We start from the raw sequence: 16,912 nt of genomic DNA, 5'->3' as shown, positions 1-16,912 counted from the left end.
AAGGCTGTGCAATTGGGCAATTAGTTGAATTAGTTGAAAGGGGTGTGTTCAAAAAAATAGCAGTGTGGCATTCAATCACTGAGGTCATCAATTTTGTGAAGAAACAGGTGTGAATCAGGTGGCCCCTATTTAAGGATGAAGCCAACACTTGTTGAACATGCATTTGAAAGCTGAGGAAAATGGGTCGTTCAAGACATTGTTCAGAAGAACAGCGTACTTTGATTGAAAAGTTGATTAGAGAGGGGAAAACCTATAAAGAGGTGCAAAAAATGATAGGCTGTTCAGCTAAAATGATCTCCAATGCCTTAAAATGGAAAGCAAAACCAGAGAGACGTGGAAGAAAACGGAAGACAACCATCAAAATGGATAGAAGAATAACCAGAATGGCAAAGGCTCAGCCAATGATCACCTCCAGGATGATCAAAGACAGTCTGGAGTTACCTGTAAGTACTGTGACAGTTAGAAGACGTCTGTGTGAAGCTAATCTATTTTCAAGAATCCCCCGCAAAGTCCCTCTGTTAAAAAAAAGGCATGTGCAGAAGAGGTTTCAATTTGCCAAAGAACACATCAACTGGCCTAAAGAGAAATTGAGGAACATTTTGTGGACTGATGAGAGTAAAATTGTTCTTTTTGGGTCCAAGGGCCACAGGCAGTTTGTGAGACGACCCCCAAACTCTGAATTCAAGCCACAGTACACAGTGAAGACAGTGAAGCATGGAGGTGCAAGCATCATGATATGGGCATGTTTCTCCTACTATGGTGTTGGGCCTATTTATCGCATACCAGGGATCATGGATCAGTTTGCATATGTTAAAATACTTGAAGAGGTCATGTTGCCCTATGCTGAAGAGGACATGCCCTTGAAACGGTTGTTTCAACAAGACAATGACCCAAAACACACTAGTAAACGGGCAAAGTCTTGGTTCCAAACCAACAAAATTAATGTTATGGAGTGGCCAGCCCAATCTCCAGACCTTAATCCAATTGAGAACTTGTGGGGTGATATCAAAAATGCTGTTTCTGAAGCAAAATCAAGAAATGTGAATGAATTGTGGAATGTTGTTAAAGAATCATGGAGTGGAATAACAGCTGAGAGGTGCCACAAGTTGGTTGACTCCATGCCACACAGATGTCAAGCAGTTTTAAAAAACTGTGGTCATACAACTAAATATTAGTTTAGTGATTCACAGGATTGCTAAATCCCAGAAGAAAAAAAATGTTTGTACAAAATAGTTTTGAGTTTGTACAGTCAAAGGTAGACACTGCTATTTTTTTGAACACACCCCTTTCAACTAATTGCCCAATTGCACAGCCTTAAGAGCGTGCATATCATGAATGCTGGGTCTTGTTTGTTTTCTGAGAATCTACTGAACCTACTGGTAACTTGTTTGCCACGTAGCAATAAAAAATATACTAAAAACCTTGATTATTCTGGTTAGTCACATTGTACTGCTATTATTTTGAACAAGACTGTATATATATATATATATATATATATATATATATATATATATATATATATATATATATATAATATATAGTCAAAGTTACATTTTAAATAGAATAGTTGATTTAGTATTTTACATTAATGACACTTTAAAATTACCATGGGTTACTTGATTGAAAAATGTTATTTCAAAATGAAAAAGTTAAGTCAAAGAGTAACCGCTTCAAATCATTTTAACCCTGATACAGTGGTGCTGAATCAAAATAAATAGTTAAATAAATCGAACAGCATAAAAAAAATACAGCATCACTTTGAGTGTATGCTTTAGGCTGCAGAAACATCTGGAAGTTGAGCCTCTTTAGAGAGGTTGCAACATACACTATACAAGTAAAAAACTAAAATAAAGATTTAGGCCATAATGACTCAAATGTGAAACGTAATGATTTTGTTCCTTTGAAGCATTGGTTTTATTGGCTGTAAGTCTTAATATTTAACCTGATAGCATTACTGGTGCTAGTCAATAATTAACCTGATAATGACCTTTCATGCCTTTTGGACAGAGTCTAAAAACACTAAAGCTGTTCAGCAAGTTTCCACACTTTGTGGAATGTAACCTCAATAAATTAAATAATTTCTTTAAAAAAAACTGTTTTGAACAAATATGTCTCCAAAAAAAATACACAAACATTTTACATATCTAACTGTAGCAATTTTAAGTTGCTACAGGCTGAAGGTTGGAATGCTGTTCTCCGTAAGGGTTCTTGAGGAGTTACTTGTTTTGAGGAGCATGGGAAGATTAGCACAGCTGTGAAATCTCACAGTGATTGTTGTTTGTTCAGTCACAAAATGGGTCAAATGTCCTATGAACAGAGCTACCAATCTTTTTTGTTTTTGCTTATGCATTACAAATTTTTTTAATTTAATAATTAGCATACATTGTGCGTGTGGGCATGTTTTTGTGACATATGAGGACAAATTGGTATAATGACATGGGCATGACAGGTATTACAAGGAGAGGGTGAAATATGAGGGTGAACACATTGATTGTTGGTTTGACTGCTTGTATTGCACTCCCCTCAACTGTAAGTCACTTTGGATAAAGCATATCCAATTGTTTTAAAAAGTGTCAAAAACATTTCTAATGTTACCAAAGTAAATGCTGTTCTTTTAAACTTCCTATTCACAGAATCCTGAAATTGTTAAATAAATATTAAGCGGCACAAATGTTTTCAACACAAGATGTTTTTCTTTAGCATATCAGCATATTGGAATGATTCCTAAAAATAAAAGATCACACCAAAAACTGGCATAATGGCTGCTGTAAATTTACCTTTGCCAAAAAACTGCTTCAAGACAACCAAAGGATGTAAAATACTTTATTTCAACAATCAAAACAAACAAAAATCCAGACTAAAAAATTAAATACATTCTTGTAAAATTGAGTTGCTCCTGGTGAACATAGCATTAGGTATTCTGTCTGAAACAGATGGTCAGATTAACTAGTTTCCAAGCTCTATAATATTCATTAGTGATTGAAAAATGTCACCACTGTATTCTAAATAAACTGTAATTCTAACATTTAAGTTGGAACATTAAAGCAAATCTATGTATCTTTTCTAGATGTACTTTATAAGCAGCGGTCTAAAGAAAACCCAATCTGTTGAACATCAGCATTCTTCATACACCCAAGCACAGAATACCAGACATACATAAAGACTTTCAAGTTTAAGCCATTAATGAAGGAGAGGGAAAGAAAACTGACTATGCCAATCACATCAATAAGAACCCAAGGGGATCTTTGGCATCAGCTTTTTCAACACATTTTTATTGCCAAGACTGCATGACCAGATGAATGCGCCACATTCTGATTCCTACATTCTAAAATAAGAATTGATTGACAGGCAGGGTCACATGCATATACAAAAACAGAATCATTCCATTTTGTTCCAGGACATCCAATAATCTACCTTTATGCCAACATGACTAGTTCCTCAAAACGAGAGGTAGATGAGACATGGCTGCACAAAACCATCTCAACAAAACTGCACTTTTTTGGCTCTCTCTGTTAAAACACATGGCCATTCATCTAGAATGTCGAAGGGTGAACAGACTGAGGTTTGATTGCGAGATAATGGTCAGAACAAGGCAATGTGTCGGACCAAGTCCCAAGCATGGTTAAAGTGCCATATTGAATTAATCGCAGATACAGCAAATGGAAGTCAGTGGCTATTTGTTTGGAATGAGAAATCAAGAATGTGGGATCATTTTCGCTACTGGTTACACATCTCATCAAACTGGTAGGCAGTTTCTCTTCAAAGCAAACTTGTGTCATTCCCCTACAAACTATCATATTTGCACAAGAGAAAAGACCATGTACAGCAGACTTTCAATACAAGAATTATAAAGTGAAGGATGAGAAGCATGAAAAAAGAGCTACATATATACATTTATACAAATATGCATACACAACAAAAAATGTGCCTTTACAAATCTCTGTACAAGTAAAAAATATACAATTTCTGCAAAAAACAAATTAGCCCATGCGTTACTGTAGTTTTAGGTTTGTGACGAACATAAGGCCATTGCTGAAGCAGCATAAGCGCGCAGAGTTTATTTTCTCTAAAGAGGCACGTAAAGGGGAGGCACTGCCTGTGTCCCTGAACTACCAAACTCAGTTCCGTCTACAACATGCACGCGTTCATACACATTTTCACATTGTCATTTCCCTTCAGTCCCTCTCATAGCCAGCACGGTAAAAGAAAACACTGCAGAACATTTGGGAGAGGATTCCCCATCATGTCGTTTTCAGCTCAGTGCAGGAACACCCTGAACTGAGCCCAAAGAAAGCACAAATTTCACCCATCAGTTGAGCCACATGAAAAAAACGAATTGCAAATCAAGAGGAAAAAACATGGTCTGCTGATATATTAAGGCTGTCTGTGAAGGCCACTACCTGATATGGACATAGGAAAAAAAAAAGGATGAAAAAAATCTCAACAAATAAAAAGTACTGAAATATATTTGGAACTAGAAAAAGTAAATTTTCAAAATAAAAAAGATAAATAAATACAAAAAGAACGGACCTTGCCTACTTTAGGGGGTCTTGTATGAGCATAAAAAAAATATTTGCACCAAAAAAAGAAAAAAAATTAATTCCTTGGTTTCACAGAGTGCCATGATTTGTGGTCCATGTTAAAGTGTCTTATAGGCCAGGTAGTCTTGCATGGAGAAAGGAATGGGCAGCGTATAAACCTGCTGGGTGGGCATGACTCGCCGCAGGGTCATACGGCACAGGTGCTGGAGGCTCGCAATGCTGTGTGGGGAAGCCCAGAAATGCACACTGCCATCACGAGACCTGTGGGAAGACGAACAGAAGCATTTAACTTTGCATCCAAACATTCCACTTATTTAGTGAACTAAAAATACAAACTGACATCATGATCAAACTGGGTTGTGCCATTTATACACCGTACTAGTTAATTAAACTGTCAGATTACAGTCATGCAGAAAAGTATGAGGGTGTGACAGCCAACTCTGTGAAATGAATTGTATAAACAAAAGGAAGCTGCGGAACCAGTTTGCTATAATTTTTTTTTTTATAACGGATCATTAAAGATACAAGAAAGTGTTATATTTCTGGCATCATTCCAAAACAAGTAAGAAAGCAAGATACAGATTTGATTACGTAGTAACACTATCCACCTAGGGCTGCACAATTAATCAAATTTCTAATCAAGATTACAATTATGGATGCTATGATTATGTAATCGTTCCAAGCCACGATAAAAAAATAAAAACATTCTGCATGCTTGGATATCATGTTCCGTTGTGACAGAAGTATGCGGACTGGTCGAATGCATGAGAAATAGCACAGAAGCCATGCACACAGCCTATATATGTTGTCATTTAGCTTCTAAAAACAAATGAATATGTTTGTTATAAAACCTGCGATTTCTGTCCCTCCATTTAAGTTTATTCCCAGTGCCACAGACATCATAAAGTATTGACGCTTAGGGCATCAAGACGGCCAGCCGCGGGACTGTCCATTCCTCTCAAAAATTGGATCAAAAAGATCCAACAATGTCATAAAAGCATTGTAAAAATAACTAATCGAGTGTCCAACTAATCCAAATCCAAGTCTTCTGAAGATACACAATGGCTTTATCTGATGACCAGATTTACCACGACTTGCATACTGAAGTAAACACGGACATTCAAATGATTGCGAGACACGCGAAAACAACATGAGTGAGTACATGCAGAATTCATTTTTTAGATGAGCTAAACATTTACAGTTTAGGAAGTGTCATTTTGACACGCTTTCTTGCAATTAGAACTGTGACAGATTGCACTGATCATCTGAAACTAAAGTTTTTGGAGTTTCAGTGACATTACTACATTAAACCACTATATATAATGTATAATGATACAATGGGGGAATATTTGTAGATCTTGATAATAATAATAATAATAATAGTGAAAAACAACAACAATTTTGTCTTAAAATATCAATAAGTTCATCGATAAGTTAAGTATCGTGATTTATATCAAATTGTGACAAGTGTATCGTTACACCCCTAGTATAAAGCCATTCAAAGTAAATTGTAATATATTTAATAATCGCCATTACAATTTCAAGGGAATAATTGACAATTATGATGTGTCATAATCGTGCAGCACTATAGCCACCAAACAGTAGACTAACAGATTCGTACCCAGCAGCCAAAACGCTTCCGTCAGTAGAAAAGGCACAGCAGAGGCCATTAGTGAGAGGCGCAATGGCTTGAGGACTCTTCTCATCGATGCTCCAGAAACGCACCAGCCTGAAAAACGAAAATACAGATTGTAAAAAAACAATAGATTGTTTTATTCACATCTGTGGATTCACAACACTTTTAAAGCACAAAGCATGTAGTTTAAATATCTAGTGTATTTTATACACTAAAATTCATAAGTTTGGGGCCAGTAAACAAAAAAATAAATTAATACTTTTATTCAGCTAGAATTAATAAAGGAAATTCTATATTGACAGTAAATACGTCTGAACTTTCCATTAAATCAGACAAACCCAACTTTTTTTCCCTCATAGTTCCAAAGTTTCCATAAAAATATGCATCAACAGTTTTTAATAATCAAATCAGCATATTGAAATGATTTCTAAAGGATCATGTGACACTGAAGACTGGAGTACAGCTATTATCATAATTTCACAATATTATTTTTTACAATATTTTTGATCAAATTAACGCAGCCTATATGAGCATAAAATGACAGTAGTGTAATTAGGTACCCCAAAATAAAATAAACCATACATTAAGTAATGTAACTTTCTTTCTCCGCCATTTTGTAGAGCACAAATGGTTTAATTCACTCAGTAAGAGAGCGACGCCTCCACCCAGAGACGGCAGGAGGAGCAGCGAAAGCAAACTAGGCGCCTCACAGTGATTAATGGATGTCATATGAGAGGCATGTGATCTTTCCCAGAAAGAGGCCCTGCTACAAATCACACTCTTTCTTGAGGCCCTAACTGCAAAAACGAACAAATCAACATGAGTTTTTAAGAGCAAATAACCAACTATTTGCATAATCTTACCTGTCATCAGTGACACTGGCAATGTGCCGACCATCATGACAAAACGCGACGGAGCGAACCCATCGATCATTTGCTCCCCCTGCAAATATGGGGGAGGGAGGAGGGAAGAGATGCCTGGGGAAGATAAGAGATCAGCCAAACAACATGAGCTTATGCAAAGCAAAAGTTTAGAAAGAAATCAAAAATTTAAAATAAAAAAGTTAGGGGTTAGTCACGTACCCCAGCTCGAACAGAACAGTGGCTGCATGAGGGTCCCACACTATGACACGGGTGTCATAGGAGGCGGTGGCTAGCAAAGCCCCGTCAGGAGAGAACTCGCAGGACACCACGTCGTTATGATGGCCCTCCAGCTTTCGAATCAGAGTGTACTTATCCATGTCCCACAGGAAGACCTGCAATGCAAAAGACATGTGTTATAGTCTACTGTATTTTTCCACACAGAGAGACAATAAATTTAAACAAAGAATTAATTCAAATTAAACAAGTTCAAAACTTGCTCAGTGTCATTTAAGGAAAATCTTAAGCACTACAAACCAAACCCAGTAAAAGGTAGCACATGCCAAAGAAACAGCAAGGCTTGGTTGCACAAAACTGCACAAATGTCAATCTCTAGTAAGACTTTAAATTACATAACTGCTCAGTTAAAAATAATAAAAAATATTGTAAAACACTACAGGGTACATAAATCAAAATATATTGATTAAAACATTTTTCCAAGAAATACTACATAATGTGGAAATTAAAAAATAAATAAATACAAATAAGTAGTAACTTAAGGTAACATAATGTTACTCCACTGGCATCCCCTTTCAGTTTTAGTTCACTTGAGTTTACAATAGGCTTGCACCGCGCCGGCGGAGGCCTACGAAGAGACACAGATACTGCAAGAGAAGAGAACATTTGATGGCCAAAAGGTTGACGCCTTTGGCAAACACAAAATACACACACGTCACAACTGCAAACTCTACTAATGAATCAACCATGAGTTTCTAGTGCTTATTTTGCTCCAGCGCAATTTTTATTATATTTTAAGTGTAAAGGTACGGTCAATATTGGATGTGTGATATGACAATAGACAATGAGGAAAGGAAGTTTGATCACACAATTTCACTAATGTGACCACAGCTTAAAAGGATAGTTCACCCAAAAATGAAAAGTATCCCATGATTTACTCACCCTCAACCTATCCTAGGTGTATATGACATTCTTGTCAAACAAATACAATCAGTTGCATTAAAAATGCCCTGGCTCTTCTAAGCATTATAATGGGAGTGAATGGCAGCCCAAAATTTAAAGGACAAAAAAGTGCATCTATCCATTATAAAAGAAATCCACACGGCTCCGGGGGTTAATCAAGGCCTTCTGAAGCGGATCTATGCTTTTTTTTTGTAAGAAAAATATCCATATTTACCACACGTTATAAAATAATGTCCGGGGACCACCTTCTGTATTTAACTTACGAAAAAAGCATAATTGGTGCAACAAGGACGTTGACTTAGGGTAAGCATTTTGAACTGCGAGAAGCATTACACTTTCTTTGTAAGTTGAATACGGGAGGTGGTCTGGCTGAAGCTAGATATTTTACTTTGTTAAGTTTTAAATATAGATATTTTTCTTTTAATAAAACCCATCCATTCGCTTCAGGAGGCCTTTATCATGGTTAACACCCCAATGATGGCTGGTCATCTGGTGTTCTTCAAATTTTGAACTGCCATTATAAAAGCTTGGAAGAGCCATCTTTAGCTCTGATTTTATAGTCACCAGAAAGAAGAATGTCATATACACCTAGGATAGGAGCAGGGTTTTTAATTTTTTTGGGTGAATTATCCCTTTAACCATTAATTTGAGTTTCAAGCTCCCTGTAACATTAAAGAAACATTTTTTTGTTATTTTTCATAAGCTACAGACATTGCACTTGAGCAAAAGTTTACAGATTCAATAGCTATTTGCAACTGAAACACTTTGGTGTTTCTGAAGAAACTACAACGGTGAGTACACAAGGCTAATTTACCGTTTTCTCTAAATTTGCAACGTGAGATGAAAGGGCTTCAGGGTGCATGACTACTCCCAGCATTCAATACTAAGACAAGCCATATATCTTTCGCATGAAGGGAACATTAAAGCCTTTTTTGAAATTGTACCTACTGTAGGAAAAATAAATGCTACTATTGCTGAGTGGTACCTTGTGAATTGGGAAAATCATGCTGGTGTTTGCTAAAGCTCTTGACATCATTGAAACAGACTCTGCTTTGAGAATAGGATAAATTAGGTTATTAACAAATGGAAAACAAAATGCGCTTTCAAATAGAAATTGCAACCAGCGTGGAAAGTACCCATAGGTCTTGCTAGTGGTGGCTTCATGCATGACGCAATAGGGAATGATACATTTGCGTAACCTGTTTTCCCAATTGGAGTAATTCCTCATTAGAGTGACATTATCAATCTGTTGAGGCACAAGGAGCCCTTTCATTGCTCACACATGCAAACAATGCTCCGACCCCTCCAACTATTAACACCATTACAAAAACGTCTGACTAGGGCATTACATACAGACAAATTGACCAGCGGCCGAGCGTTGCGCCTCAAGGGTGCAGTGAGGTTGGTTAACAAAAGCCACTAATGAGTAGGAAGGGGCTCTACTGGATGGTTTGCGTACACATACAGGAGACAATACCTAGAGCTCCTGTTTTAGGGTAAATATGGAGATAATAGAAATGCTACTAAATATAGAGATGGAAAGGAAATCAGGAAAGTAAGTAGGGGGTAGGGTGGGAAGGGGATCTCACTGTCAACTCTTCTGAGAGATAAGGTAAAAGAAGTAAAAACTGTGACAGTGAGAGGTAGACAGACATGGAGCAAAACCTACGTACAGGTAGCCCTTGAGGGCACATGAGCGTTCAACGTGGGCCGCGATGGCAGCCGTGCCCCGTGTGGTCCGCACCGGCTGCTCTATATGTCAGCGCGGCGCTTCCCTCAAAATCACTCAAACACAGAGCTCTGCCATCACCTGGGACAGGGAAAGCAAGACACTTATGGACACACACAACCGTACAGTTTAATCACTGCAGCCTGGTCATAAGTGGAGAGTTAGATAGGATCCAGTAAGACTCTGTTTCAGAGATGTCAGATTGACGGCTGGAAAACTTTGCTTGCGCCATAAGGGCGTTCACATGCAAACCAGCATGACAACTATGTCATTCAATGTACTGTTCAAAAGTTTGGGATTGTTAAGATATTTTAATTTTTTAAAAATAAGTAATTATTTGATCAAGAATACATTATCAAAAATACAACAATAAGTTCTCTATTATCCAGTCTCCAGTGTCACACGATCATTCAGGAATCATACCAATATACTGATTTGGTGCTCAAGAAACATTTATCATTGATGTTGTAAAAAAAGCTGTGCTGATTAACATTTTGGTGGAGTGTGAAACATTTTAGGCTCCTTTAATGAATATAAACTTTAAATCTTTATGGAGAAGAATGAGCTTTTTGCATTTCTATGTAAACGTGTACAATAATCAGGCACCCATTTGTTTAAACAACAGCAAACCAGAAATCAAAACTACAGGCAGGGTTTATAGAAGCAGGTTATGGCACTGAGCATTATGATTCATTTAGCATTCATTGATTGGTCTTAGAATTATTAACAACACACCATACAGGTAGTAATAAAGAGGAGGAAAGAACTGCAAAACATACCGCTTTCCCTGCGCCTACAGAACAAAGGACCGATGAATCAGGTGAGAAAGCACTGCAGTAGACCCAGTTTTGATGACCACGGAGTACTTTCACCATGTTACCTATTAGACAAACAATTTAGATTGTTTATAGTATAGCAATAGCTTTAGCTAGCTTTCTGTTAAAATTTGAGTTGGTTATCAAATGTCATTGCACAAAAAGAATGGTTAAGAATGCTGTTACATTTAATGATAAACTTCCCACAAATACTGCAGAAAGTAAACTTTAAAAAAAAGAAAATAAATAAATCCTTAATCGAATATTTATCTCTTGAAAACAATGCTGATGCACAGGGAAAAACAATAAAACTAATTTACTTGATCTAATAGCCAAGTTTCTTAGCTTTGAGACCAGAGGAATTGAAGCTGAACTGTGGCCAACATTCCTTAATGATTAGTAAAAAAATAAAAAATAAATAAAATAAAAATCTGGTTGCAAATACATTGAGCTCCGTTTCATCTCAGTTCCCAGCATATAAATAAGATTCATGCGATCCTATTAAAAGCAAGTCTGTCTTAGGATTTCATAAGAAATAAGAGAAAATATCAGCAAACATTCCTTTGAGCTACAACCACAGTGCCAGAATCTTCGAGAGGGTGTGCACATGAAGGCTTGAGCTAGCGAGTATGTGTGATGAACTCCATGGAGATATGAAAATAAAAACAAAGCAGGCTGCTGTGCAAGCAACTTCAACTGCAGAAACTTATCAGTTTGGGGCTACACATTATCAGACTTGTTAATATTATGTAAAGAACTTTAAAAAAGTTGTAATTTTTAATAAACAAAATTCTCCAATGAACCAAATTACTCATACAAAAATCAACACTTGTTCCTCACCATCATCTTTGAGATCCCACACACGTAGGGTCTTGTCTCTTGAGGCAGAAACCAGTACTAAACTCCCATCTGGGGCAAATGTCAGGTCCCGCACAATGTCTGTGTGGTCCATCAGGTTCAGCAATAGCTTTCCTATACACAAGAAAACAAAATTGAGGATAAACCACTGTTTAAAAGCACAAAGTTCAGGCTAATCGGATCAAATAGTCAATGTTGCATTAGTATTAACATCTTGGGAGCTGCATTCCACTTTTTAGGAATTGTTTTGTCATCTTAGGAATCAAAGAGAGAATGATTATGTTTGTGGCTTTACACTTATTAAGCAGGTGCCAAAAAGGCATTTCCAAGGCATCTCGGAAACAGTAGGTTATACACCCGATTAAGCTCTTACTTTATGAGCGGTATAGAATTGCCTTGAGGTATATGGATGTACAATCACTGACACCTGCCAGGCTAAATCCCTACAATTAGTTGCACCTACAGGGACAAAAAAATCTTTAACATGTATTTCTGAAAATTTGATTGGGGATTAGTAACAGGGCCTATTTGTAACCTGTCAAACAGGACAAAATACATTCACTTAGCTCTGTGAATGACGGGTATATGACACAAATCCTGTCGAGATACTGTACAAAAGACTGCTATCAGATTTCTAGGAAGTTTCTAGAATGGAAAAAAAAGGCAGCTGGAGGAGGAGTCTCGCACCCTGAAAACAGCAAGTCTGCTTGGTAAATTTATGGCACTGCGGTTTTAGTTAGAAGGGAGGTGGAGTTATCCACTGAAGAAAACATCTCTATCCCCTCAGAACAACCAATGGGGATGTCTGTACAGGACCTGCCCACCTATTAATACATGTTGTAGCCAAGCAAAAATTAATTATATAACTCTGAATAGCTGCCAGTTAAGTCAACAACTACCTCTCAGTTTTAGATTCTCTGATAGCAGATTCACAAGTTATGATCATTAGAACTGTGAAAACTGATCAGAGGCACAAAAGCAGAACCTCAGTGACCAAGGAATGAATGCCAACGCAGTTCAAAGGTTCATAAAGTAGAATGATAATACCACCTGAAAGGTTGAGCAAATATGTACTAAAAATAATTTATAACTGACTGACTGCATAAATGCTAAAAAAAAAAAATATCAGTAGGTGTATCCAAGAGACACATTTGAAAAACATTGGTGTAAGTATGAACAAGATGGGGTCAAAATAACAAAAAGGTAGGACTTAAAATATCATGTCAACGCATTATATAACCACTACCTCCCCTCTCTCTTACACACACACGCATCTGTTGGGAAAATGAAAAACAGGAAGCGGGCACACAGAAGTGTTAAGAGGGGACAGCATGGCTGGACTGTGATTTTTAAAACATTTACTCAATAGCGCAGAAACATCAATAAAAAACAAATCAGTGAACAAACACCTCACCAGTTAACCCACCAGTTTATTAGTATTAATTGTTAGGACTGTCTGTTTATTTTTAACACCATGCCAGCTTCATTGGCTATTTACAAGGTGAGAAAAGTGTATGGTAAAACTTCATCAGGCACTTACAATTTTTTATTATTAAAAACTGTATGTGGTTTAACTGTTAATTTCTTCAAAAGCAACTCTTTGAGGAATATGTAAACAGTCATCTGGACAAACAGTAATGTCACATGACCTGCAGTCTCACTAATGCAAAATTTTGTCTGAGGACCCTCACCTGTATAGACGTCCCAGATTTTGATGCGGCCATTGTTGAGGCCGGTGGCAAGCAGCAGCTGGTCCTGGCCGAACTTGAACCGGTGCCATTCGATATTAACACAGCGACTCTGCTTCTCGGGAATGGAAGAGCCGAAGGCAAGGCCCCATACAATGTCACCACAGTCGATGGTGTGCTCTCTGGGCTCGCCAGGCAGCAGACTGCCCTCACTGTTCTGCCTGGAGAGTCGTTGAGGACCTGCACTGCTCGGCCGATCTTCTTTCTTTACAGAGCTAGGGTGAGATTATTGCACCGTGAGAATCACGTCTCCTCCGCTCGATGTAAACAGATAAATTCTTTGATAAATTAAGAATAGCAAGAGGATGTTTTACTTCTTTAAAGGGTTATCAAGAATGTCTGTTGAAATAAGCTGAACATTTTAAATCTTTTGAATATTTGAACACTAAGTAAACTCCCAGTCTAAGAGATTACAGAAGTGTTGCATCAACTTTGACCCATTTAACATCACTTGCCTAATTCTACAAGCTCTTGTTCATTAAATGCATCGAGTGTGAGGTTTTGGAAACATTACAAGAGGTTATTGTGTGAATACAAAGCAGGCGCTGCAGAACTGAAACAGATAATGCCTGCCACGTGTCCGCTGAAGCATTTAATGGCACAGTTGCTTGCTTCTGCCTTCGCAGTAAAGGAACAGTTCACTCAAATGAAAACTCTGTCATTACACAACCCCATGTTTTTATTCATTTTTTTATTATTTTAGTGTATCATGTTCAACTAAATAAACGAGCAACGATTCCTTTGCAACTAGCCAAAATAAGAAGTTTAAGTTATTTTATTTCAACAGTTGACATCTATAATAACCGACTGTGAATGTATTTATGATCATCTCTGAATTATTTTAGTGGTGTAATTTTACCATACCCAACTAAACTTAATTAATTTAACAGTTTCCACATGATATCCTTTGTGTGTACTTTCTACTACTAATAAAAGTTACTACACTTTACTGTACAACAACTGAAAATAGTTTTACAATACTATGCTTCTCTTTTATGGACACATGTAGAAACTTGTTTGCTTTAATTGCAACTATTGTAACTTTTTCTGTTAAACATTTACTCTGTCTGCATAGTTCATGTTGCAGTGATATTTTTGGTGTGTTTATGAAGGCTACTAGCATGAGCAAGTCAGAATTTTTTTTAAAATCATTTCTTTATCTTTTTTGTTGTTGTATTAATGCAAAATAACATTTAATATACTGACTGTGGAAAGTAGTTGGATAGATAATTTTGTGCCCAGCTCTATTTACGTTCATATTGGCTAAGAGGAAAGTAAATAAACAACCCAAAACATTGCTCAGTTCAAGGCAAGCAGCCAAAGGGCAATGATGTGAACCTCATAATAAGGGCTTCACATTCAGAACGGGACAATGGCTGGTTGGCAGGGCTGCATGCACGACAATGGTCTCTGAATCCACAGGGTAAGGTGAGATGATGATTAGTGGTGACCTACGTTGTGCCACTGAATGCTACACAAGCCCAAACACTGTGCAAGACTGTGGCATTGCCCCCATGTGAAAGCCCAGAGGACTAGACCAGACAACCAGCACACACCTCATGCCTTTTTTCAGTCCATCAACACACAAGCTGTATTGTAACAATTCACCATGGTGGGAAACAAAGAGATCAGTGTGTATACTCACAAGCTGGCTAAGCATTTTTTCCATGGTACAAGTCTCACAATTCGATGCCCTTGAGACCAAGCAAAGTAGGAACCATCAGGTGCAAAAGCCACAGTCCAAGTCTCCCGTCCAGACTTCTGGTCAAAGGGAGCAACTGGAGGTATGAGTTCCCCGATGAACTTAGCTTTACCTGTTGCAAAAGGAAAAAAAATAATATCACATTTTAAGCCTTTAAAACTTCTTATAAAACAAAATGTTAAACTAGTTGGTGAACAACTTTGTATTAGAGAGAATGTGTGTATGAATTCACAGCTTTGAGTTATATCATAACTGCATTTTGTATTCTATTTTTTTGCAAATAAAATCCTATTATATTGAAATGGTTAAATGGTAACATTTAAATGGTTAGTTCACCCAAAAATACTAAATTCTTTCATAATTTAGTACATTTACTTACCTTGGTGTCATTCCAAACATGCATGACTTTTTGGTTTTTGTTTCCCCAAGTTTGTAACCAAAGACTTTTGACTAATTGACTTTCGAAGCATGGAATATTGCATATATATATTGATTTTTATGCTCTGTAGAAGCAATCAAGTCAATGTAAATTACAATTTTCATTTTTTGGGTGAATCATCCCTCTAAATCAATTTAAATACTTTAAAAATAGGGACTGTTTTAACACACAAGGTATTACGTTGTAAAACATTTGTGTCACTAGCTAGTAAGGAATCAAATAGATGAATTTCAGTAGTAAATATTTATTAGATACCAATACTTATTACAGCAGTGAATGTAACAATTTAAATGCATAACGTACTAGTAATCAATTAAGTGTCTGAACCACAAATCCTGCATACTTAAACGACAAAATTAGCAATTTGTTACTAGAAACAAATTAAATAGTTACTAGAAACAAATTAAATAGTTACTAGAAACAAATTAAATAGTTACTAGAAACAAATTAAATAGTTACTTTTCACAATCAGGATAGTGACATGAACTTATGTTAGTTGGCTACCTTATAATTACTAGTAGTGGCTAATTGAAAAGATACTGGGCACAATATGAATACGCCGAGGATATAAGAATTTAATAACAACAACATAAGTTAATTAACATAAAATTGTTTCTCTCCTAAAATGTTATTGTTTATATAATTAACACGAACGTGTAGTTCACAACTGGTGTGTTGAGTCATTCTGAGGGTCGGACGGTGGGGGAGGGAGTCGAAGCAATCTGGGTGTGAACGTGGGGCTCAAGAAAGCACGAGCACAACTAAAATAAATATCATTGTTTAACCGTCACATATTAATAATGACCATATATAAAATATGTGTTAGGCATTTGTTTGAGTTCTCGCATTAATACGATATAGACAAACACTGAATGAGTAACGTTACTTAAGCCCCATTGCTTCACAAATGTAAAAATAGGCAGTATATAAAGGAATAGATGGGAACTAAAAATCAAGACCCTCCCCCATTCAAAGCAATGGTGACGAATCCAAAAACTCACCTATTTCATTTTCGTTGACAAAATCTGGGAAGCTTGCCATCTAAATCGAAGCTAGTCTCTTCAATTCAAATCGTGTTGGTTAATGAAATAAATGCGTTAAAATGATTTCCGCGTGTCTCCGATGAGTCAGATGCCCGGGAATGCGGCGCGTCGACGCAACGCTGCCAATATTTACATATACGACTGTTTAGAAAATAGACAATTATTTTTGTCTTTGATGTACAACTTGAGATCGATAAAAACTAAGAGTTAAACAACGAAAATGAGCAAATAATAGACAGGTCTGCTTAAACCGTTTCGCACCAAGCTCGAATACAGTGATAATGGCTGCGAGCGTCCTCCTCCTAACGATTCAAACACACACACACCGATGGGTGGCTATT

General features: G+C 37.0%; 1 protein-coding gene across 1 annotated transcript; it reads right to left on the bottom strand.

Annotated features, from left to right (window-relative positions):
• Positions 1-2,807: 2,807 nt before the first annotated feature.
• Positions 2,808-16,905, bottom strand: wsb1 (WD repeat and SOCS box containing 1). Its single transcript, XM_067450469.1, has 9 exons — positions 16,530-16,905; positions 15,033-15,201; positions 13,331-13,602; positions 11,622-11,753; positions 10,746-10,846; positions 7,260-7,432; positions 7,041-7,154; positions 6,163-6,270; positions 2,808-4,802 (listed from the first exon to the last, which is right to left on the bottom strand). Exons 1-9 carry the CDS (start codon positions 16,567-16,569, stop codon positions 4,640-4,642), a joined length of 1,272 nt encoding a protein of 423 aa, XP_067306570.1. The 5' UTR covers positions 16,570-16,905; the 3' UTR covers positions 2,808-4,639.
• Positions 16,906-16,912: the final 7 nt, after the last annotated feature.

The sequence above is a fragment of the Pseudorasbora parva genome, chromosome 8 (genome assembly GCF_024679245.1).
Source record: "Pseudorasbora parva isolate DD20220531a chromosome 8, ASM2467924v1, whole genome shotgun sequence".
In the NCBI taxonomy this organism is placed as follows: domain Eukaryota; kingdom Metazoa; phylum Chordata; class Actinopteri; order Cypriniformes; family Gobionidae; genus Pseudorasbora; species Pseudorasbora parva.
The sequence above is the reverse complement of the archived record's forward strand: the minus strand, read 5'-3'. Positions and strand labels throughout refer to the sequence as shown.

Bases quoted from the DNA above. Each gene is read 5' to 3' on its own strand.
- wsb1 (XM_067450469.1), bottom strand. From the start codon at position 16,569: ATGGCAAGCTTCCCAGATTTTGTCAACGAAAATGAAATAG. The intron at 13,603-15,032 runs GTGAGTATACAC...ATCTCACCCTAG, and splicing joins AAAAAATGCTTAGCCAGCTT to CTCTGTAAAGAAAGAAGATC. The intron at 11,754-13,330 runs GTGAGGGTCCTC...TCTTGTGTATAG, and splicing joins AATCTGGGACGTCTATACAG to GAAAGCTATTGCTGAACCTG.